Source organism: Condylura cristata, unplaced genomic scaffold (genome assembly GCF_000260355.1).
Source record: "Condylura cristata isolate star-nosed mole 26May11 unplaced genomic scaffold, ConCri1.0 scaffold00024, whole genome shotgun sequence".
Taxonomy (NCBI): Eukaryota; Metazoa; Chordata; class Mammalia; order Eulipotyphla; family Talpidae; genus Condylura; species Condylura cristata.
The window spans coordinates 23,592,042-23,616,542 of record NW_004567125.1 but is presented as its reverse complement, the minus strand read 5'-3'; the positions used below and the strand labels follow the sequence as shown (position 1 = coordinate 23,616,542).

Here is a 24,501-nt window from a genome sequence, read left to right as displayed (position 1 = left end):
ACATGTTAACCCCTTCATCATGAGGGAGGCCCCAGATAGATTTTTTAATTGAAATCTTATTTTCCTAGACTAACTCAGCTAGGAAGTTATTATCCTTTTGGCATATTCTTGGATTCATTAAATAATCTTGTTCATAATTTTTTGTATCTGTGTGAGACAGATCAGTCTTCCTTGGGATGTTCTTGTGTGTTTAGATATCAAAGTCATTGTGGTTACATAGAAAGAACATGGAAATATTCTTTTTAATCTTCCTTTTCCCTGGAATATTCTATATAGAACTGGTATTTCTTTCTTATATATTGAAAGGATTTCCTTGGTCTGGATTTGGTAAACCGTGCTTTTTGAAGAATTTGTCCATTTCATTTAAAGTTATATATATATTGGCTTAAAATTGCTCATGGTATTGTTTTATGCTTTTAAAATACTTTAGGATATAGGAATTTGTAATTCTGTGCTTTCTTTTCTATTTTTGCTTGAGCAATCTAGTTTCAACATTTTATCAATTTTTAGTCTTTTAAAAGAACTTTGGACTTATTTAACTTTCTCTACTGCATGTTTTCAGTTCTTTACATTTCCTATGCTCTATTTTTTTTTTTAATTACTTTAAAAAAATATTTTAGGCTCTCCCTGGTGGCGCAGCGGGTTAAAGCACAGCATTAAGAAGCTAAAGCCACTTCCGCATGAGTTCAATTCCTGCCTGCCCTGGAGGTGACCACATGGCATGGCAGACCTCTCCTGACCCGCCCGCTGCTCCCCTCAGCGGTGTACTTCACTGAACTGCCTGTTCGGCTCCCCACTCTGTCTTTGGTGAAGCCTTTCACCGCTCCTGAGCCTCTGGCCTGTACCCCAGTTCTGTATGCACAAATAAATAAATCTTTAAAAAAATTGTATTGTCTTAAAAGTAATGATGACTTTTTAAGAATTTTATTTATTTATAATTATTTTACATCACTATTCATTTTAAAGCATTATTTACTTCCCACCTGCCCTCAGGTGTAGACCCCACAGAACTTCACCCCTCCCCCACAGTTCACAGGTGCAATATCACTAGAGTCCCTTATGTGCCTCCCTCTATCAGTAGCTATTTTAACTTTGTGAGAATAATCTTAGTCCTTTAGTGTAGGACTTTTCAATTCTGGGGCTAATGAGAAAGTATGAGAAAGCTGGGAAATTTTAAGCTGAGTCTCAAGTATAAATTTGAAGAAATTATAATCTGCAAGTATTGGACATCTTTAGGTAAACAGAATCTTTGATAAACTTCTTGATTGGTTGCTTACCGGAAAACCTCAAGGGGAGCAAAGACAGTAGCAATGATGTCTCCAGTATGAGGCAACAAGGTCGTGGAGGTAATTGAGATTTGGATAGTCCAAGCAAAGCGCAATATCACATCTTCTATGATGGCACAGTAGTAATAGGCCTGAGGTATAAGAAGGAAACTGAGTACATGTACAATTACATTCCTCACTAATAAAACATACCTAGCACAGCAACGAAAGTCACATGTGTCCCACCAATAAGCAAAGAGGTTAAAGAACAAAGAAGAGTTTTATTTTTATTTTATATTTTAAGAAGATTTTACCACTGTTTTTCTTAACTAGCGCAATATTCAAAATAAACTTTATTAAATTTTAGTGATCATTTAACAAACATAGTTCATTTCCATGCTGTATACCAGGTTTTCTTCTAGGCCACCAGAGAAAAACAAGTCAAGTGGGATACTTGATCTGACTGGATTATATTCTAACATATACAATATACATTACTGATACAAAAGGTAATATTAGAAAAGATAAGTAGATTAACTGTTCTTTGTATTTTTATTTTCAAATTGCCTTACCCTGCATTGAAAGAAGTTTTGCCTTCTTTTTTGATATTAGTAATTGTAATTAAATTTGAATTTCAAAACCATGGTTGAATTTTTACCATGGTTTTACCATATTACTATCCAGTATTTAGGAACGCAGTTTTAGCTACACAGAAATCTTAAATACTTAACCTGTACAAAACTGCTACTAATAGATTTGCTCATTATTAATCTCTGGGCAACAAATTTTAAAATACATAGGTAAAAGTAATGGCATTATGGGAACTAGAGCTGCTATACCATAGTATTTATTTAAAAAGTAACAAATTATGTTAAAAGACTAGTTATGCTGGAAGACTATTAACAAAAAAGCAAACAGTAGTCTCCTTGATACTTTTTCTTCCCATTCTCCAGTCTTGTGACATTTTAAAAATTTGTGGCTATTTTTCCATATTTCTACTCCACATTTCCAAATAATGTGTACAAATGGCTATATTTTGATTAACCAAGTGTAAACATTATATTGACTACTTATTACAGTAGGTTTTAAGAAGATTTTTAATATACTAACATGTATTAGTTTCCCTCCCCATTCATTCAATATAATAATAATACAAGTTTTGGTTAAGTCCACATTCAGTGAAATTATTATTAGACCTATGTGAAGAACTATAATTTCATGTGTCTTTAAATCATCAGTCTTAAGCTGGACCACAGTTGACTGATGTGGGGGCTGATGTGAAATTTTCTGGGAGGAATAGAACTTGAAGCCAAGAGGCAGGAAAGGTGAGTTTCAATATAGATATAACAAAAATACTGTGTGCTGTTGAATGTTAGGCATTAGTAATTCTTAGGAAATGATTTCAATGTTCATATGGGGCTGTGTTCTTATGTTTAAATATAACTCCACTGAAAACTACGAATAGTTTCTTTTAAGTAACTATGTTTGCCTTTTTATTATTATTATTTTAAAAGATTTATTTTTATTTATTTGTGCATACAGAACTGTGGTACAGGCCAGAGGCTCAGAGGCAGTGAGAGGCTTCACCAGAGACAGAGTGGGGAACAGAACAGGCAGATCGACTAAGTACACTACTGAGGGGAGCAGTGGGCGGGTCAGGAGAGGTCTGCCACACCATGTGGTCACCTCCGAGGCAGGCGGGAATCAAACTCATGTGGAAGTGGCTTTAGATTCTCAGTGCTGTGCTTTAACCCGCTGCGCCACCAGGGAGGGCCTGTGTTTGCCTTTTTAAAACTGAAAGGGATATGAGCAAGTTTACAGAACATTTTTGATATAAATTTACAAATTATAATAGAGGAATGCATGTGTTTCATTTTCTAATGTCATGAAAATATGTAATAATAAACACTGAACATTGAAGGAGCCTGTCCACTAATTTTATTACACAGAAACAAATGTTTTATTTAAAAGGGAGAATGGATTAACATTTATGTAAAGAGATAAACAGTTCATCTAAGAATAGGCATCACAAGAAATAAATGTGTTGTATATCTCAGTAAATCACATACATTTGGTGAGTACAAAATGACCACCTTTAGCTGAGCTCATGTTTGTTCTTACTAATGGTGGGTTTCTTTACAAATGAAATTTATAATATATATATACATATATATATAGTCTTCGTCATATAAATGTGTACATTGGGATTGTTGTATTATAACTATACAGTTCTAGTTAGATTAAAGAAAATATCATTCTCAATGAAAAGCCCCTTTTATGTCTTCATATGCTTATCTGAGGCTACCTACAAAGGCATTCTTCTATCCATTTTCTTATCATTTATATTCAATCCCCATACTTGAAAACAGCTTTCCCTACTCACCAATTGAATATTATATACCCACATAATGTAATGTTGACAGGTGACATACAATCAAAGATTAGTCATCCAATTTATACTCCCCTCTCCATCGCATTTTAGAACATGGAAACAATTAAAAGATAATTCAGTATAATACCTGATCTTACTGAAGAAACTGAACTGTAGTTTGGTTACCTAGTTATACAATGAGCTAGTGAGAAAGCTAGAATTCTATTTTAATTTTTTTCAACATTTGGGTAAAGATATTCTTGATATTTTTAATTTGATATTCTCTTATTTTCATTCACATATAGGTAAAAACCATAAAATAATTCTTAGGGAATTAAGTATACTTTTGGATTGAATTGCCACTTGATTTTAATAAACAATGGTTGAAATAAATGATTCTTTTTTTTTTCTTAAAGATTTATTTGTGCATACAGAACTGGGGTACAGGCCAGAGGCTCACGGGTGGCGAGAGACTTCACCAGAGACAGAGTGGGGAGCAGAACAGGCAGATTGACAAAGTACACTGCTGAGGGGAGCAGCGGGCGGGTCAGGAGAGGCCTGCTGCACCATGTGGTCACCTCCAGGGCAGGCGGGAATCGAACTCATGCGGAAGTGGCTTTATCTTCTCAGTGCAGTGCTTTAACCCTCTGCGCCACCAGGGAGGGCCGAAATAAATGATTCTTTTGGTGCACTCAGAGTTAGGTATTTCCTTTCCTTTTTGCTCAGTAAGCCAAATTCATTCATTCTACAAATGTTAAATCTACTATATACTAGGAATTGATGCATAAACAGGTAATATAAAATGATAACTGCATTGTGGGAAGTTTGTAGTGGATAAAACTGGATCAAGGCCCTTCCTGGTGGCTCAGCGGGTTAAAGCGCTGCACTAAGAAGCTAAAGTCACTTCCGCATGAGTTCGATTCCGGCCTGCCCCGGAGGAGGTGATCCACATGGCGAGGCAGACCTCTCCTGACCCGGCCGCTGCTCCCCTCAGCAGTGTACTTCGTCGATCTCCCTGTTCTGCTCCCCTCTCTGTCTCTGGTGAATCCTCTCACCTCCCCCATCTCTGGCCTGTACCCCAGTTCTATATGAATAAATACATAAAAAAAAATCTTTAAAAAAAAAAAAACTCGATCAAGATAAATGTCTAAATATGCTTGGAGAAATAAAGGCTTCACTTTAAACTGAGGAAAAGGAATTTGCAAGGCACACAAAATGAGGACTATTTGAGGGAGGGAACTATATATTCAAAAATAAATCATATATCATAGTAAAGTTGTTTATTCCCCTATTTATAGTCTTTATCACATTAAATCACAGTATGTTTACTTATCTGTTTAGAATCTAGTTTATGACTTCTTGAGAACCAGAATTTTACTTTATTTTCCCAAGTACCTAGCATACAGTAAATAACTCATACATTTTTGCTGACTAACTGAAATAGTATTTTCTTGAAATTTTTTTCTAATTACATAAAGGGATTGGATCCTAATTATAATAGGGTTTAGTAGGTAGTAACCTAAGTCTTTTTAAAGCAAACATAACATACTCTTTTTGTACATACTTTTTGGGGATATACAATCTCTTCCCGGAGGAAGGTGTTTTCTCCAGCATTCTTATCAAAGAGACCCCAGTCCATCTTTAGATCCCAGATGAGGGTATAGCACGAACTGATGATACAAAAGACGATCCACAGATAAAAGAACACCATGGTGTCTAAGTGATTTTGCTCTGAAGAAAGAAAAAGGAAGGGAAAAAGAGAATTACTAGATTTAAGTAAAATTTTTTCATTAAATGAAAGTAATTAAAAATACTTTATATAGTTCTACAAAGGAAGATTTAAACAAATCTCCTTAGCAGAATTATTGTCTAAAAAACTTTAAATAAGGTTTTTCAATTTTCCTAAAGTAATCCAAAGTAATCCAAACATTTAATGAGTAAAATTTTTTTAACAGGCGCATTTGTTAAAAAAAGTAATCACCAAACATTTAATGAGTAAAATTTTTTTAACAGTCCAAAGTAATCACCAAACATTTAATGAGTAAAATTTTTTTAACAGGCGCATTTGTAGTTTTAGAGTCTATGCTCAATACATAAAAATTGAAATAATTGTAAAGGAGATTTTGAACGTTACAAGATGTCAAACTTTTACCACCAGGTGGCAGCTTAGAGTCAAAGATGAAAATAGAAAACTAGTAAGAATATATTTGCTTAGGGAAATTCTTGGACTGTTTTTATTTTAGAACAACATTTCCTTCATTTATTGTGCACTTAGATCTTGTTGATACTAACTGTGATAACAATTGGTCATTTTAATTATAGATGAAATGTCATAAAGCAACAGATTGATGAGATATAACCTTAAGGACTTATGTGAAAGCAAATCACAAAGCCAAAAATGGCATTTTTTTCCTGTTCTTTCAGAGGCTGGTTATTGATACAAAGGCCAAATTTGACTTTATGCTGATAACACTGTAAAGTAACTTTTGGCCTTATGCTGAAATTATAAAGTATACTAAATCAGAATGAAAATAATCTCAAGTATAGGTATACAATTAGCCTTCTTTGAATCGTAAGAGCTCCATATTTTCTTTAGTGACATTCTTCTTTGCTGAGTTCAAGTCTCATCATGATGTTTTCTGTGTCCTCCAGGATACAGATAAGTAATTACAATATGGTTATGAATCAACAAGAAAAAAGAAATAAAACATTTAATTCAAAAGTTTAAAATTTTGATAGGTTCCCAAAGATATAAAGGAATAGATGTATTGTACATTATCTATACACTTCCTATTAAAATAAACAAGTCTTTCTTAATCATTGTAGGTATGAAAGTGTTCCCTTCAGAAATTTATAATCTGGTAAGTGATCTAGCTGTTTGTTATTGATGACAAATTTGAGCTAAAATGAAGTATACACAAACTTTTTTGAGAATGGGAATGTTTTCAACAGTAGGAAATAAGAGGAAATAGCATTTGAGTTATTTCTATAAGGATAAATAAATAGTATTGCAAAAGTTGGGCAGATGAGGCAAGGCCATGCAAGGCTGAAGGAAGATAATGAAAAGGCACGGGGATGGGAAAAGCATATTGGAGAACCTGCAAGTAATCTAAATGAAGTGTCAATGAAAGACAAGCTGTAAGGGACTAGGGATGATTTCTGTAAGATTTCCCTAGATAACTTTTCTGGTTTCTCTCTTAGCACTTTTATGACATTATTTCACTTTATCCTTTCTATGATAGCTATGGATTCAAAACTCCTAAGAAATTTATGTTTTAGAATCAGTAGATACCATTACCATAAATGCATATGGTATAATTATGCTTCTGACGTGGCAGGTGTGTAATAGCTAGCTCATGGTAGAATAGCAATGACTTGATTTCCTGCGATTCTGAACATCACTGAAGTGGGTTACCAGAGTTAGCCAAGAGAGAATTAGATGTAATTGCTTGCCTAAAGTGATGTCTTTCTAGTACATCCCCTGAATACAAATGAAGGCAGATTATTTCAGGGAGAAGCATTCTCATTTGGGAGCTGAGACAGATCAAATAAGGGTAATAACTAAAAGGAGACCAAAGTATAGCATGTATACCAGGTGGATATTAATCCCTCTTTGAAAAAATTCAAAAGATAAAAACACTCCTGTCCAAAAGTGTTTTGTTAAAATATTTGTGTTTTGTTTTTATTTTTATTTTTTTTTTACAAAGTCAGTAAATCTTTGTTTCATAGAAATAAGATGAACTTTGTTGCTCTCCTCAGAAGTGCATTTCCACATATCTGCCTGTTCTGCTATCCATTCTATCTCTGGTGAATCCTGTCAGACCTTGCTCCTCTGGCGTACACCCCAGTTTTTGTATATACAAATAAAAAAAATAAATCTTGAAGAAAAAAAAGATGGGCTTGTAAAGACAGTAGTCATTTGACCCTTGTACCATTTTAAGAATTATACTAAGAAAAAAAAAAAAAGAATTATACTAAGGATAAGACTTGAATTTTTAGAAGAAATAAAATTAGCACGTTGCTTTTAGTTTCATTATTTATTTTTTGATTGTTTATCCCCCCTACAATCTTGCTTTATACAATAATTTGAACATAGTAATTTCAGTAATTAGGTTAATTAAATCAGCTTTTAGTAGTAAGATGGTATTAACTTTACTCATTTGAGAAGTACTGGTTGTGTTGCCTCCTACTGAATGCATATATTTTGTTCTCATTTCATTACTATTACTAGCTAACAAAATACGGCTTCTTGCAAAAACTAAATGAGGTAAATATATGTATGTAAGTACCTGGCACATAACAATAGAATCAATAAATCAATTAAAAGAGTTGCAGATATAATTTTAGTTAAATTTGTCTCTTTATGTTGACCTTATTTTGAAGGAGTGTGTAATTATTATAAAGTTGCTACATTTGCCTTACTTACAGACCTTCATAGAGGACTAATAAGTTTTTTTTTTTAAATGTAATCATGATGCTAATTTTTGAATAAAGCTACTCACCTAGACCCTGTATGTCTTATAGAATAAAATAAGTAGATATGACAGAACACAACCAGTATTATGTCTGTTAAAACCCTTTCCTAATATTTTACACAAGTTGCCCTCCACCCCTTTCTCCAGATCATGAACACGACTGTCAATAACTAACTACCATCAGCTATAGTTTATACAATTTGATCCTCAAAATAAAATTATGGGGGGCCCTTCCTGGTGGTGCAGAGGGTTGCACTGCAAAGCTAAGCCAAGCTTCGGCCAGTTCAGTGCAAGTTCGATCCCTGCCCCTGAGGTGTCCCACTTGGCACAGCAGACCTCTCCTGTCTCGCCCACTGCTCCCCTCCGCAGTGTACTTTGTCGATCTGCCTGTTCTGCTCCCCATTCTGTCTCTGATGACTACTCTCACCCCCTGCACCTCTGGACTGTATCCCATTTCTGTATGCATAACTAAATAAAATCTTTAAAAAAATAAAATAAAATTATGGGTAGGAATTATTTTGATTTTACTTATACCTCAGAGAAGGTAATTTTCCTCAGGGTGACATAATAAGGGAGTGACTAAATTAACCTAGTTTTAGTTTACCTAGCTCCAAATCCCCTGTTCTTTCTCTTTCTCTCAACATGAAACCATCTTTCACTAAACGAGTGCTTTTGAAATTCTATTGGCAGAAGACTTGATTACACTGAGCAGAGAGATGTTTATAACACTCTAGAGAAAGACATCTTCCTGCAATAAAAATGAAAGATTAAAAAAATCTATTTAAAATAGCAATTTTTTTTTTCAGTTCTTGTGGAAATGTTATATGTTCGTTTACTGTAAGAAGTTAGAGGAAGATTATATAACATATCCTGGATGTTTAATCTTTCTTCAGGGATTCAGTTTTTTTTCTTTTTTTTAATACCACCTATAAAAGGTTATGTAGACTTGGTAGATTTTCTTCTCCTATGAGAAGTCTTTCTGGTAAGGGTAAAGTAGATGCAAACAGTACAATTCTGTCTTTAAAAAACATGCACTCTACAGCATTATTTGAAAGCACTAAAAGATATTTAAGAGAACCCTGAGAATTCTGAGTGGAAAAACAGTAAAAAAAGTCACATATCAATGTGATACTAAACAGTAGGTAAATACTCTACTGTCCCTCTTTTAAATAGCAGTGCTATTTCTTTTCTTTTCTAAAGATTTATTTATTTTCACATACAGAACTGAGGTACAGGCCAGAGATGCAGGGCAGTGAGAGGCTTCACCAGAGACAGAGTGGGGAGCAGAACAAGCAGATCTACGAAGTACACTGCTGAGGGGAGCAGTGGGCGGGTCAGGAGAGGTCTGCTGCACCAAGTGGTCACCTCCGGGGCAGGCGGGGATTGAACTCATACTGCAGTGGCTTTAGCTTCTTAGTGCTGTGCTTTAACCCGCTGCGCCACCAGGGAGGGCCCAGCAGTGCTATTTCTTAATATGTGAAGGAAAAATCCTTCAAATGCAGGAAACTTTTCTTTACAAATATCTATGAAAACCTCATAGCTCATTCAGGGTACAATAAAACAGTATTAGATGACTTAGATCAGTGGTTTTATTCTCAAATTTTGTTCATTGCAAGAAGCATGCTTTGTTTATTAGCAATATATATAAATAGCCAGCCTTTAACAACTATCATGTCAAACCATCCTCCTATTACTGAAAACATTACTACTATGTTAGTTTTTATTTCCCTCTAATTTAAGATTAACTTTCAATTTTTCTGGCAGGGAGAATTATTTACATAATTGGACTAACTTTGCTTTTACTAATGCAATATTTGACTGTTATTTCTGGTTACTGACAACATCTCTGGTTTTCCACAAATGTGGTCCATAGGACCAGAAGTGGACCTACCCCTTAAAAGTTGGACTGTTTTCAGCACAATGTACCTTTGTACTTTCCCAAGCAAACATAAACTGATCTGGCACTAGTAAGGGTAGCACACTATCCAATGATCTTCCCGTTTTTGTCATGGGATTTATTATTACTGTTGGGGAAAGTCAGCAGCATCCTATAAATTTAGAAGACAGCATGGTAGAGTAAAACCTGAGTGTGAGTTCTAGCTTTATCTCCTGCTTGCTACTTGATTCTGGTGCTGTAATTTAGATTCAATTTCTGAGTTCTTCTACTTCATCAGCTGTATCATTTGGGCATGTAACTTAACCTCTCTTTGATTTTCTCACCAGAAAAAGATCAAGTTCTCATCTCTGATGAAGATTCTCTCCTCACCTAACTCTAGTCAGGCTCTTTGAGTTTGCAGGCCTCAACTCTGATGCCCACCATTCTTATAAAGCTTATGTCACCCAACTGTAGCAAGAATCTTGCTAAATACGTTTGAGAGAACCCTTTACTACCTTCTGTGTTTGATTAACCTCTGTATCTCATCAAATTCCTACCTTCTACCCTTCGTGTCTGATCACTATGATCTCCCTTCAGCAAGAATCCTGTCAAGACAGTTTTAGCTAGAATGCTTCCTTTTAGTATGTTTCTGTCTAATGAACCAGACCTATTCATTGGCTATAAATCCCCACTTGCCTGTTTTGCATTTGGAATTGAGCCCAGTTTTATGTCAAGATTAATTTTATCCTACTGCAGTAATTATTATTTCTTTTTAAAGATCTTTATTTGTTTTTGCATGGAACTGGGGTGAAGGCCAGAGGTGGGCACAGGTTGAGAAGGTTCATCAGAGACAAGAGTGGGGAGCAAAACAGGTGGACTGACTGAAATACATTGGTAAGGGGAGCAGTGGGCAAAACAGGAGAGATCTGCTGTACCATTAGGTCCTAGCTTCCTGGTTAGGGATCAAACTCAGGCCAGGTCATTGTGGTGGACATTTGAGGTGATAACCCTAAGACTTAATTACCAGGCCACCAGGGAGGCCCTTTATTGCAATTATTCTTGAATATAATTTGCTTTTGCTACTTGAATGTCTGGCTTTGATCTTAATACCTCATCATGCTGTTTAAGACTTAAACAAATTAATACATGTTAAATGCTTAAAGTAATGTTCAATGAAAATTTTTGATAGTATCATTCTTTTTTTATGTAATATTTGCTTTACATTACTTTTGATAAACCATTGTACTACCAGTTACTATAATTAAATTACTCCCCTGCTACTGGGCATATTTAAGGTTATTTCAGGTTTTGAAAAATTATTTAATGCTAGTAACATTAATTTCTACTCAATTTTCTAATTACTTCCTTAGAGAACAGTTAAAGAGTTAACTTTAGTTAAAAGTTAAAGAAATGGGGCAATCCCTGGTGATGCAGCGGGCTAAAGCACAGCATTAAGAAGCTAAAGCCACTTCAGCATGAGTTCGATCTCCATCCTGGAGGTGATCCACATGGCATGGCCAACCTCTCCTGGCACAGACGACCTCTCCTGACCTGTCCATTGCACCCCTCAGCAGTATACTTCCTCAGTCAGCCTGTTCTGCAACCCACGCTGTCTCTGGTGAATCTTCTCACCACCCCTCCATCGCTGGCCTGTATCCTAGTTCTGTATGTATAAATAAATCTTTTTTAAAAATTAAAGAAATGGAGTTATTAGGTCAAAATGATTTTAAGACTCTTAACCAGACTGCCAAACTGTTCACCACTTACACTCTATACTCTACCAACAGCATGTATGTCTGTATTCATCTTTCCACATCCTTGTAGGCAGCATTTCTTTGATGAATATTCTTTTAGTTTATATTTCTTTTGTTAGTAGAAGCATAACACGTTTCATATGCTTATTAGCTATATTTATTTATTCTTCAAAATTATGTTTATACCCTTTTCCAGTTTAAGAAAATCACTTAAAACTGATTTCCATATTGTGGTAAATTAGATTACACTTCACAAATATTTGTGCCTCATTTCCCTGTAACACTTCTTTCATGATTCTTACTCCACTGATGTGGAGTTTACTGATGTGTTTTGGCTTCAGTATGTGTACACGTCCTTTCAACCTGGCCATGTGATTTGCTTCAATAAGTAAGAAATTAGCAGATATGATGCAAGCAGACTTGAAATACATTTGTGTGATAGGAACTGTTTCTACTAGCACCATGTAGTTTTCTGTAGATAACTGCTGCCCCTTCACTTGGGACATCAGAAAGAAAACACATATAACAAACCGAAATCCAATTTGCAGAGAAGAACCAAAAGTCTGGGGGAACAGAAGCAGTGCTATCTAGCTGAGCCCAATCTAGTTCCATTAATTCCCAGCTGAACCACAGGAACATAAGAGAATAAACCCCTGTTATTTAAAGTTACTAGGTTTGGGGAGGTTTATAATGTAGCAATAGCTGATTAGCACACTCATTGTATTATTCAATAAAATTCTCAAAGAAAGAGATTCATTTGTAATCTGCTATTATGTTCTGCAGAGTAACATATGCCTAACAAGGACTGAAGGTCTTATAATACATTTCCCTGATAGTTTTTGTTTTCTTTTTGCTAAAAATATATAGATATAACTTTCCTTGATGTTTATATACTTTCCAACAAGAATATTCTCATGTAAAATTATACATATTATATCAAATAACAAAGTGAAAGTTTAAAGACCTGTTTAAGCAACTCTTTAAATTCTTTTCCAATTAAACAAACTTTCATAAATTTAATTATTAAATAATTTTAAACTTTTTTAAATATCAAAAGTCCACTGTCAACTTCTAAAACAGTACTATTGTTTTTAAACTTTTGTACCTCGTGTTTCAAGACCAATACAATTTCTATAAAAATGCTAACAAACTACATCTGTCAACTGTAAGAGCAATTAAAAAAATAATGGTAACTAGAGAAAAGATAAAAATAATGTTATCAGGTTAAGAACATGTTATTTTTTACAGGACAAGGAAGATTTGTTCACTACAATGTACATTTTTAAAGCAATTTAAAGTGAAAAATAAATGAGATCACTAGTGTAGTAAAACCACTTAAAATCAGCACAAGACCAACAGATAAAAGCTACACAGGAATTATCTGTTAGGCTAATAACCAGAAGCAAAGGATCTCTCACATTTGAGCTTACATCATCACAGGACTTAAGACAATATTGACAAATAGTGTCTCCTAAAATATTGTCTGTACTACTAGTTAGGCTAGAGAAATTATAGCACAATATATCATATTTCAAAAAACTGAACGAGTTGAGCTACTTTCAACAGAAAATCAAATATGAAAACATTTATCCAAATGAGTTGGTTTTAAAAAAAACCAAACAAAAATTTCCCTAGAGAATTAAAAAAAAAAAAATTAGTGTTTCTATTGTAGTATAATAAGAACAAAATTTGGGAATCTGGCAAAGCAGCTTGTATTCAGGGTAGAAACAGGGTAACAAACTGGCTATGCCCCAGAGAGGAAGCACTTCAGGACTGTGTGTGCTCACTCTAAATAATGAAATAACTATTTACATGGAAGGCACTAAACTGCTAGGGAATCCTCATTAGGGGACACAGCACTCCTTAGAGAATGTTAAACAAGGAGAGATCCAGAAGGGTCTGGGGAGTGAAAAACCACCAAGCAAACAACCATAAATGAACTCAGCTTTTAAGTGAACAGAGAATATTTCTTTTCTTCCAAGTGTTTAAAAAGTCTAGTAGCACATGCCCATGGGCAAATGCTAACAAGTCTGAAGCAAAATATGAAGTATTTTTAAAAGAAAAATTTTCTCTTCTATATATTCAGAGAACAGCAAAGAGCTAAAACCACTAAGAATTTATGAATATTTTAGAATGTTAGAAATTATAAAGAAAACCAGAAAATCTAATGAAGTGAATTCTGCACATCATTGGGTTAGACATAATACCACAATGGCTTTTCTATTATTGTTGCCTCCCACAGGCTTTTTCCTGCCAAAGTCAAGGAACCTCAAAAGGACACACAAAAATCATTTGGAACACTTTCCTGTCCCCTCCAATTCAATTCCAACAAAAAAACTTGTAGGAGTTGGCTGCAAATTTAGCCTTGTAATGAAATGTGAATTGCTAAAATAAGGAGACTGGCTACTAGCTAAATTCTTTTGTTTCTAAAATCAATTCTGAAAAATACACTAAGATGTTTAAAATGTAAAAAAATATTGTAAGTGGAGGCTGACTGTAATATTTTCATACTTATTCTTCTTAAAATGAGCTGCCTAAATACCCTCCCCCTCACCTCTTAAAAAATAATTCTAGATACAGTTAACTCCTGAAACTCTGTTTTTTCAAATCATACAGGATAATATAAAGTATAACCTTGGACACAATCTTGAAAAGGGCCCCAAATAATGCTGTTACTATGGTAACCTTTGTATGTTAGTTCTCTTAAGAATCAGATCCCTGAGGCTGAGCACCTACCGGCTCCTTACTAATAATCTTCGAATCTTACACCCTTCATAAATTTATTCCATTGCCATAGCACACATCACTTAACGTCAAATTTTCTGTAAATGGTTCTTCTCAATAGTCTTTCCAATTTTTGGCTTTAAAAAAAAAATTAGTGATACATTTAATATGTAGTAAGTACACATTAATCAGAAGTTTTGAATGTTTTTCCTTTTTTTTTATCTCCCCATTCCCCACTCCACCCCATAAGATGTCTCTAGGATATAGCTGTTTATTATTATTATTTCTCGCCTGATCCGTTATGCTCCTGCTATGAGTGAAACCATCTGGCACTTTTCCTTTTCTTTCTGGCTTATTTCACTAAGCATGATCCCTTCCAGCTCCATTCATGTTGCTGCAAAAGGCATGTGTTTATTACTTTTGGTTGCTGAGTAATATTCCATTGTGTATATGTACCATATCTTTTTAATCCAGTCATCCACTTTTGGGCATTTGGGTTGTTTCCACATCTGAAAGTTTTTCCTTTTAAATTTTAGGGACATGATTAAGATTAAGATATAAAGCCAATGGTCTCTTAAAAAGTACATGTTTTGTAAAAAAAAAAAAAAAAAGGCTTTTGAGCCATGAATTAAGCTGTATTACTTGAACAAAATTCCAAATACACTCCTTATTGATACCTACCCCATAAGCCCTCATCCAAGAAAATCATAAGGATTTATTTTAAAGACTTTCCAAAAGGAAAATACACATATACGAGCTCTAGATAGCAAAGATAATTATATTTCATTAAATGATAAATACCATTCTGTAGCGAGCTAGATTATGCAAACTGATTTCATATATACTATAATTTATTTAATCCTTAATAAATCTGTGAAGTAAACAGAATAGATAGTAGTACTATAGCCACTTTAAAGATATGATTTTGTCTTGGTTGGGGGGGTGGGGAGGAGTCAGTAAAAGCCCTAAGCTAAAGGTCAGAACTGGAAGGCAGTTACACTTCTACTGCTCATAAATTACACTATCTTACACAAAGACATGAAGGGATAACTGGAATCCTACTTAATACAGACAAAACAATACTGTTGAATTATTACCTTTGGGAAGTCTTCTATATTCTCATACTGAGATCTTAAGACTGGGCTAGGGATTTGTACTACAGGTTGTTCTGGAATCCATCATGTCTCTTTACCCTCTATATAATGCCTTTTTGAAGAACTGTGGTTAAGAGCCTCCCTGGTGGCACAAGGATTAAAGACACAGTGCTATCAAACTTTCACCAGCCACTGCACCACCAGTTTGATACCCTGCCAGGGAGATGACCCACATGGCACAGCAGACCTCCAGCAGTGAATTTCAGTTAATCTGTCTGTTCTGTGCCCTACTCTGTCTCTGGTGAATACTCTCAATAGTGTCTGCCTCCCTACCACCACCTCTGGCTTATACCCTAGCTCTTGTAGTCATAAATATCTTTAAAAAATAAATTAAAAATAAAAAATTGTGCTAAAAGAACCCAAATAGCATAAAATCTTCTACTTTATCCATTTCTAAGTTAGAAATCCACTTCTAAGTTATACTCAGAAGTTCTAAGTGTATTCACATTGTTGTACACCAACTAATATCTTATTTCTCGCCTATTTTTTCCTGTTAGCTTATAAATTCTTATTTTATTAAAAAAAGATTTATTTGGCACATGGGTAACTTGGTGATGGGAAACCCATAGGGATTACAATTGAGTACAAAATGATATAAAAATAAACTTATATTATAAAAAAAAGATTTATTTATGCATATGGAACTGGGGTAGAGGCAAGAGGTGCAGGGGAGCAGAACAGGCAGATCAAGGAAGTACACTGCCTAGGGGGGCAGCCGGTGGGTCAGGAGAGATCTGCCGTACCATGTGGGTAACCTCTGGGGCCGGGGATCAAACTCACACTGAAGTGGCTATAGCTGTCTTGTAGCGCCTGCATTTTAACCTGGTATGCCACCAGGGAAAGCCGAGCTTATAAATTCTTAACAGTAATAATGGTACTATTTGTTGCTCTATTTTTAGTGGCTAGAAGAGAAGATAGGTAGAATATTCTCAGCAGTACCTACTGAATGGATGTCTACTCTATGTATCCACACTAACCCTCCTCAATTAAGAAATGTTTACACAGGTGTATATATGTAGGCTAACTTTTTTATTTTTTACTGATTTTATAGACTGACCAATTAGGGGCTTATGGTAGATATTCCATATAAAAAGTTGGATAAGAATTATCTACAGTTTCAAAATTCCCCCCCCAATACATTTAATTAATGATAAAGGTATTTCATAAAAAAACACTACATTGGCAAACATGTACTGAAATTAACATTATTTTTATTTTTTTTAACTGTTTCTGATGATGGGCTAAACAGTTTCTAAAATTAAATCTTGGTCTTACTCAAAATTTCTGAGAAAGAAAGAAAGAAAGTAAAAGAGCTCTAATCATCAGTAAAGTGCCTTTTCATTCAGCTGATGCTCAATTCTTTATTTAGCTTATTTTTTACTCGCTGCTCTCAACAACAAAAAAACTTGATAAATCACTAAAATTATTGAGTACTATATCACTATATATTTTTATATATAAAAAAGACTGACTCATGAATTAAGCTCAGTGAGCAAGCTGTATTACTTAAACAAAAAGTGAAATGTATTTCTAATTCATACCTGTAACAGGGTGGTCCCTAGGAAAAAGGGAAGTTCCAGGTTCCCTGCCCTACCCAGGGGCAGGAGGGTGGAGCTGAGCCGAGAAAAAGGAGAAGAGAGAAGAGAAGGAAGTTGGATGGAGAGCCAGGAGACCAGAGGAAGCCTCATGGAGCAGCAAGCATGTGAGGAAGAAACCGTGCTTGTTTCCTGACCCTGGACTGGTGAAGGCAGATATGGGTGAGATACCTGGAAGCAGGTGACTATGGCAGTGTTTATATTGATTTTGATTTGCTCTTTTTCTCCCAGATTTGTCTGGCCATGTCTGACCCTTTTCCATGGGTCCCAGCCAGAAGGTGCTTTAGTCTTGTGGCAGGCTTTCAGGCCTTGCTTTGGGCCAATCCCTTTTGGGTTGACTTTTGCCCACGAGGGGATTGGTCACTTCAGGTGTCTGATTTAGAAGTTATATTCTTTGTGTTCCGTATTGTATATTCACTGTATTAAAGTCCCTTTTCATTAAAGTTTTATATATGTTTTGTCTTCTTGCGGCGGATGGCAGAACCCACTTAGAGCAGGCAGGATTTTGGGGCTTCAGGGGTGTCCCTCTCCCCCTGTTCTGGAACAGATTTGGGGTGCCCTATAACATACCTACCCCATGAGTTCCCCTTTATCAAAGGAAATTATACGGGTTTCTTTTAAAAATAGATAGACTGCATTATGTGATCTTGCAATTTTTTGTCCAAAAAATTGTGTGATGCTACAACAAAGCTTTCATTTTCATGGATATACCTATGTTAGTAAGTTTTCTCAGTTTACTTATTTAAAAACTGAAAAACTGAATTATAATAAACATGAACTTATCACAACTTGTAATGCTATTTTGATGAGTTAAAAATAATAATCAGGGTAACAACAATTACAACACAGGAAGAAAAAATTAATCTCAGTATCTTCTAGTAACAGAAGTTAGTAATTTATATATGTATTAGACAAGCCATTAAAACAAAAGCATATTGCATAAAAATAAAGTTCAGTGGATCGGAGACATAAAATTTCTACTGTAGGATTGCTTTACTTTAAAAATATAAATTATGGAAATAACCTAAGTGTCCCAAAACTTCCTGCATAGATCAGAAAGATGTGACATATATATACACAATGAAATACTACTCAGCTATAAAAATACTTTTCTGCCATCTGTGACAGTGTGAATGGAACTGGAGGAGATATGTTAAGCAAAATCAATCAAATGCAAAACAAATAACAGATTATGTCACTTATTGATATATGTAGAATCCAGAGAAACACATGGTCAAAGAAAACCAAATCAATAACGAACTCTAGAAATCTGATGTAGAACTGAGGTTGCCAGAGGGGGAGGTGGAGACTACAAAAGGGGGAAAGGGAGCACAATGGATGGAGGATGTCTGGTGGTGGGTGTGGTGTGGTAACAGCACTTGAAGGAGGCATTCTTTACCTCTAAATTACAAACAGTGTTGTAAATCAATATTGCCTTGACTTAAAAAGAATTATATGCATATATTTAAAAGAAACATTTAGTAGTTTTATTTTAATGTGTGGATATTTTATATGAGACTGCAATTTTTGTAATTTAAATTTCAGATAAAAAATTCATCTACACATTTAAAAATGTCTGAGAAATAATATAGCTTTAATAATAGTTTAATACACATTAAAAAATTATTTAAAGGGGTACATGAGCGAAAAGAAAAATGTCTGAGGGTCAAACCCAAACCTTTGCTTCTAATTCTAAATGCTTAGATTTGGAGTATGTGGAAATTACAGAATTTAGATTTTCAGCTTCTACCAAGTGGTATCAGTATAATTAAAAATAGGTTATGCCTTAAAATAATTAACCAAAATGACAGTGCTCATATTTACTGAGGGTAGGAGAAAAGTAAAAGAGTTCTCAAGTCAAAAGGTACCATGCATTAAATAAAGTGTCTGTTTTATAAATTTTCTAGTAACAACCTTCTGAATCACAAGGCATGCCAGAACTAAGTAATTCATTCCTTAGCAAGTGTTATTATACGAGTTTTGAGGTATGTAACTAAAATTATGTATTTTAACAAATGTTCCTATAGTACAATTATTGACTATATTACCAATACTACTGTATTTGAAGAATCTATGGCAAAAAAATAAGTGTTATAGAAAGTGTACCGCTGAATCAATTGCAACAAATCTTATGAAAAACCCATGATGCCCAATTTTTCAAACCCATCACACACTTTAGATATGTAACAATTTGAGAGCATTATAAATAAGACACCCACATTACAGCACCTCAATTTAAAAAAACTGACAAATTTTTATCAAGATACTTAAAAATAAATGTGATAATTTTAATTAGTACCCATTCTTTACTATCCACAGATGAGAGAGTACAGCCTCTAAGGTGTAGGTGGATACTGATTTAAATAGACAAAGAAGGAATGCATTTTAGTAAAAGGAAGAAGATATTTTTTGATTGACAGTTCTTGGAAAAAGGTTAAAAATTCAAAAGAAGTGACTGCAAGCAGCTCAGTAGCTAAAAGCTTTTTTCTCTTCCCATCAGAAGAGCAGTCTCAAGTAATAACTGGTTGCCATGGAGATACAAAACTAGAGAAATCAGAGAACTCAATTTGCAGTTAAATGGGCTGGAAACAATCCTTACTACTTAAAGAGATTAAAAATGTACATGATCGCCAGAGGGAATCTTTTTAACCTAGCATTTCCCAACCTCATTAATGAACCAGAAATCTAAAATACCATATGAAAATCCATGATGTCCACAGATTAAGCCCATTAAACATAATACAGAATTTCAATATTGCAAATCTTTCCTAGTTTATATAACTTTGATTCTTTGTAATAGTCTTGCTAATAAATACTGGAATGAGGCTAAATTGTGTTCAAGAACAAACTAACTGAGGGGACTGGAATCAATGGGAAAAAGAGCATGGAAAAAGAAAAGTACCAGAGTAAGAACAGATTCAGGTATGAAAATCCTGGGTCTAAAAAAATCTCTTCACAGTCAATGATAGAAATACCTTTGTGAGTGCTGTAAAGAGCTGCAAATGTAACCATGAAGAAAGTTGTGGAGTATTTTCCAGCATTAACTAAATGAGGAAAGGCCCTTTTTGTATCTCGGTATCGGCGCAGGCACTGGATGAAACGAAGCCAAGCAGGAATGCACTGAACGACGGCCCGCACACCATATACATATTTATGGCAAAATTCTGTGTCTGTGAATATTTCAAAGAAGAAATAATTACAAAAAAAAATAACTTGTTCACATCATCTAGTCATATAACGAAACACTAGCAAGTCCATAAAAAGCAAGGAGACAGAGCTTAGAAGCACTCTCTTCTATTACATTTTTGAAATTCTTAAGTTGTAGGTAAACAGGAAAAATACTTAAATACACTAGATGGCAATAACTTTCTTTAATGCATATAAAATACTAGAAAATAGAAGGTGAATATATTAATCTAAAGGGGAAATACCTGGTTAGCTCAGTAATTTGAAACATCTGGAAAACCTCCGCTATAAGCTAATATACTCCAATAGGCTGTTCATGCTCTTGTGCTCCTCTTTTTTCCTTTACAAAGGAAAGTTAAGTCTGTATTTTTAAATGAGAAGACTGGAATTGGCATATCAAGTTTTCTTCAAATTCTAGAGTAGTATTGTAGTGTGATCAGTTTTAGCAGCATTATGATATGCTAGCAATCATTGAAAATTTGCGTTGGCACCAGTTTTGTTAACTTTTGTTACTCAGGTAAGACATAACCTATCTAAGTTTGGCCTCTGTCACTCAGGTAAAAATTCCTTAACACCTTAAACTCCTGGCATAAAAAAGAATGGGAAAAAGAACCAGAAGAAAAACAAGGCCTCCTATAATGAGAATCAAAAAAACAATCTACAATGGCTTTCAAAGCATTTTATCTAATGCTAAATTATCAGTACTTCTGATTAAAAGGCAATACTTGGCACTAAAACATTTGTGATATAGCTACCAAAGTTCTTGAACTTTTTTTTGCTTTAAAGTTGAAAGTTTCTTGGCAAATCATTGCATATCACTTAAGAGCCAATTTATATCAGATATAGAGACAGCTAAAAGAAGCCAAGCACATTTAATTAAGTTTGCAATATTATTGGATGCATTTTCACCATGAACTTCAATTTCTCAGTTATCATTCCCAGTATTTCCTGCTTTACATTGGCAGTTTAATAGTGTGGATGCACATTCATACTCTACCTGCAAGTGATTCAGCTGGAAAAAGGCCTTTACTTTCTTCCCATTTGAGCTCAAAACTATAGAAACAGATCATATATTCCAGGTCCATCAGTATCACCGAAAGGCTGTTGAGCTGATCAGCTAGCCAGAAATCAGCAAAGCCTACCTTATGGAAAGGGGCTGTAAATACTCGAAACTGAGAGAAAGAAAAAAATTAAAAAGTACAGCAACAAGAAAATTCATTTTAAGTTTCTCTAATTCATATATGACAATACAACACAATTACTGTAGCTGATAAAATGGAAACCAATGAAACAATCATAAATATAGAGACCTGGCAACAGTGGCTATTAACAGTGAGAAATAGCAGAATTCAATCAGAATTATTGGTGAAGGGAATGAGTTGAATAGATTAAGTAAGGAAGGAAATAAAAGGTTGGTAGCAGGGCGGGAGGTAACAATAGTTACAGTTAGGAAGCAGAGAGGTGCCAAGAGCTGTGTGAAGAGCAGAAGAATGTAGAACCACTGAGGACATCTAGTGTTGGGTTCTACGACAAATTTTTCTGGAGACCTATAGGATATGATAATTTTCTGGACTGTTCCACGTTAGCTAAGATGGGAGCTTAAATTAACTGAATCTTAAAACTCTTCTTTGCCTATACAGGATTAGGAAGGGAAGTACTCTACACTGTCTTTTTCTCTTATCAGTCACTTTCATTTAACTAATGCCATGGGGATAAATAGAATTTGTCTTGAAATTATGCCATAAAAAGAAGCCCACATCTCACTAATAAGAAAACAATGACAAATTATTTCAGGTTCCTTTTATTGAGTATCAACCCATTCTGTGCATTCTTCCCGTAATGCATTTCTCATAACCCATTAACCTAACAAATCTATGAGCTAGGTACTCTTCCTATCCCCATTTTACAGAAGACTCATCCTAGTGTATTATGTGGAAAACTGTATACTACTGAAAGGGAATTCTGACACTGAAGTGGGGGAAGGATTAGATTTGAATGCAATCGCCATTAGGGTCAAATTGTGTTGAATGCCTTGAAAGGCCCTGAAAGAGGCTATAGAATTAAGACAGCCTTATTTAGTACTTGTTCTATTATAATATTTCTATCTTACAAAGATGAAAAAGGATACCTAAAACACATTAATTTCACTAAGTAGCAGTTTTGAGAAAATGAGTACAAAACCTGCATCTCCTTTGCCTCCCAGCAATATTAACTTAGTAGATGTGTTCACCCTGGAGCCTTTGGTGCTCTTCTCTCAGATTTCACAGGTTCTTACTATTTCTGTTCTTTTTCTTAATATTTCTCTTTATTATTTCAGGGAGACAAATGGCTAAATTATGACCCAGTTTCTGGGTGTCATGTCGCATCTATGACAGAAACTGCTTGAAGCTTTGGACAAGGTATCTTCAGGACACAGTAGGAACTATGAGAACTTATTTTCTGGAGCTGATATATTTTGAGTACCTTGCTTGATCTCTTATCATGCTCTTAATTGTTTCAATAAATTGTGCAACAGTTAGAGAAACAAGCGACCATAAGCTCCAAGTACAGCCAACTCTTGTTATTCATGGGGTACAAGGCAGGTGGCAGGGGTTACATTCTGCTACCAGTTCATACATTATTTAAAGAAAACCTGTAGTATCTAATGGACTTCAAAGAGACAAAAGCAAGAGAATAATTTAGGTATAACACTAATGGGTCGGGATGTCTAACTCAATGTTTAGTCATGAACTGTTGTGAAATTTTTAGCCTAGGACAAACGTCCACTTATTAACGTGGCCAGATAACCATCACACAATCTGCTAAACCCAGCCTCAAAACCTAATTAATACAGAAAACTTCCATAAAAGAAGAATGTGTTAGATAAGAAACAGAGGTATGGGACTGGAAACGTAAGGGAGTGGAGATGAAAAAAAGAAGAAAGGAGGGAATTGTAAATGTTGGTACACTATGACTGATGAAGAAGATTATAGTTATTAAGTTATTTAACAAAGAATCTTTACTGTATGTTGACACTGTAAAGGCACAGAGATTAAACAAAACATAGTCTCTACTCTCAAACACCCAGTTTGGTTGGGCAAATAAATGCCTAAAAAAAAGTTATAGTACCATGTAGTAAGGGTGCTAGTATAGATATGCACAAAATTCAAATACCAACAAGGGAGCATGTAAAAGTTTGGAGATAAGGTGTGTGTGTGGGGGGGGGGGGCAGAAAACAAAGAAATCATACTTAACTTCCATATACTTACACATTATCATCTTAAATTTATTTGAATTCCCTTTTCTGAATAATTTTTTTCTTATTCTGGCTAATACCTTTCAACTTCTACCTTCTTATGACTTTGATTAAAATGGTAAAGAAAAACTGAATTTCGGTAGTAAAAAAGACATACAATTCTGGGTCTCTGATGTTTAACCTACAGAAAACCACTGATAGGTAATTATAAAGGTGACATGCTAATAACATCTGAGTAAATGCACATAAACCGTTAGAATGAAGTTTTAATTTCTGTGTTTTACAGACTTATCAACAAGCAAATTTTCCTAAATTTGGCTTTTATATTGCATTCGTTTGTTCCACTAAAGTCAAAGTGAAAATATCTTAACGTAAACAGTAGGTATAACTTAAGTGTTGTGTTTAAATTAGGGAGTCAGATTACCTAGACTCATATCCCAGATTGCTTACTGGCTGTGTGACCTTATTTAACTTCTTTGAACCCATGTTTCCTCATTTATAAAATGTGAATTAATAACAGCTCCAATCTTATAGGTCATTAATTAATAAAATGTCTATGAATAGTGTATTAAGTGAGAACATTTATCATTAAGCATCTAATCTTACAGTAGAGACATATAAAACTGTTACTATATAACTGAAAATACTGGAAAAATCTATTTCAAATTACATAGAACAGGACTCTACGAACTAAGTAAGAAGAGTTGATACTTTTTTAGATAATCTGAGACACTTTACAATTCCTAGCAGGATTTCCTATTAAGACAATACAGATCTGGGGAGAGAATGCATGTCCTAATCAAAGTAAATGTTTGTACTAATTTAACATATGCCATTCATATAAAAATAAGTCAATTTTTTTATGA

The 24,501-nt window shown here is 34.6% G+C and overlaps 1 protein-coding gene across 1 annotated transcript in view; it reads right to left on the bottom strand.

The window, feature by feature from the left end:
• The window catches only part of XPR1 (xenotropic and polytropic retrovirus receptor 1), a 135,543-nt gene that overhangs the window by 6,000 nt on the left and 105,042 nt on the right, over positions 1-24,501 (bottom strand). The window contains exons 10-13 of the mRNA XM_004688536.2: positions 21,398-21,572; positions 20,190-20,384; positions 5,201-5,367; positions 1,278-1,417 (exon numbers count right to left, since the gene is read on the bottom strand). Of these exons, the coding sequence (XP_004688593.1) occupies positions 1,278-1,417; positions 5,201-5,367; positions 20,190-20,384; positions 21,398-21,572 (677 nt within the window). The remainder of the gene's footprint in view (positions 1-1,277; positions 1,418-5,200; positions 5,368-20,189; positions 20,385-21,397; positions 21,573-24,501) is intronic.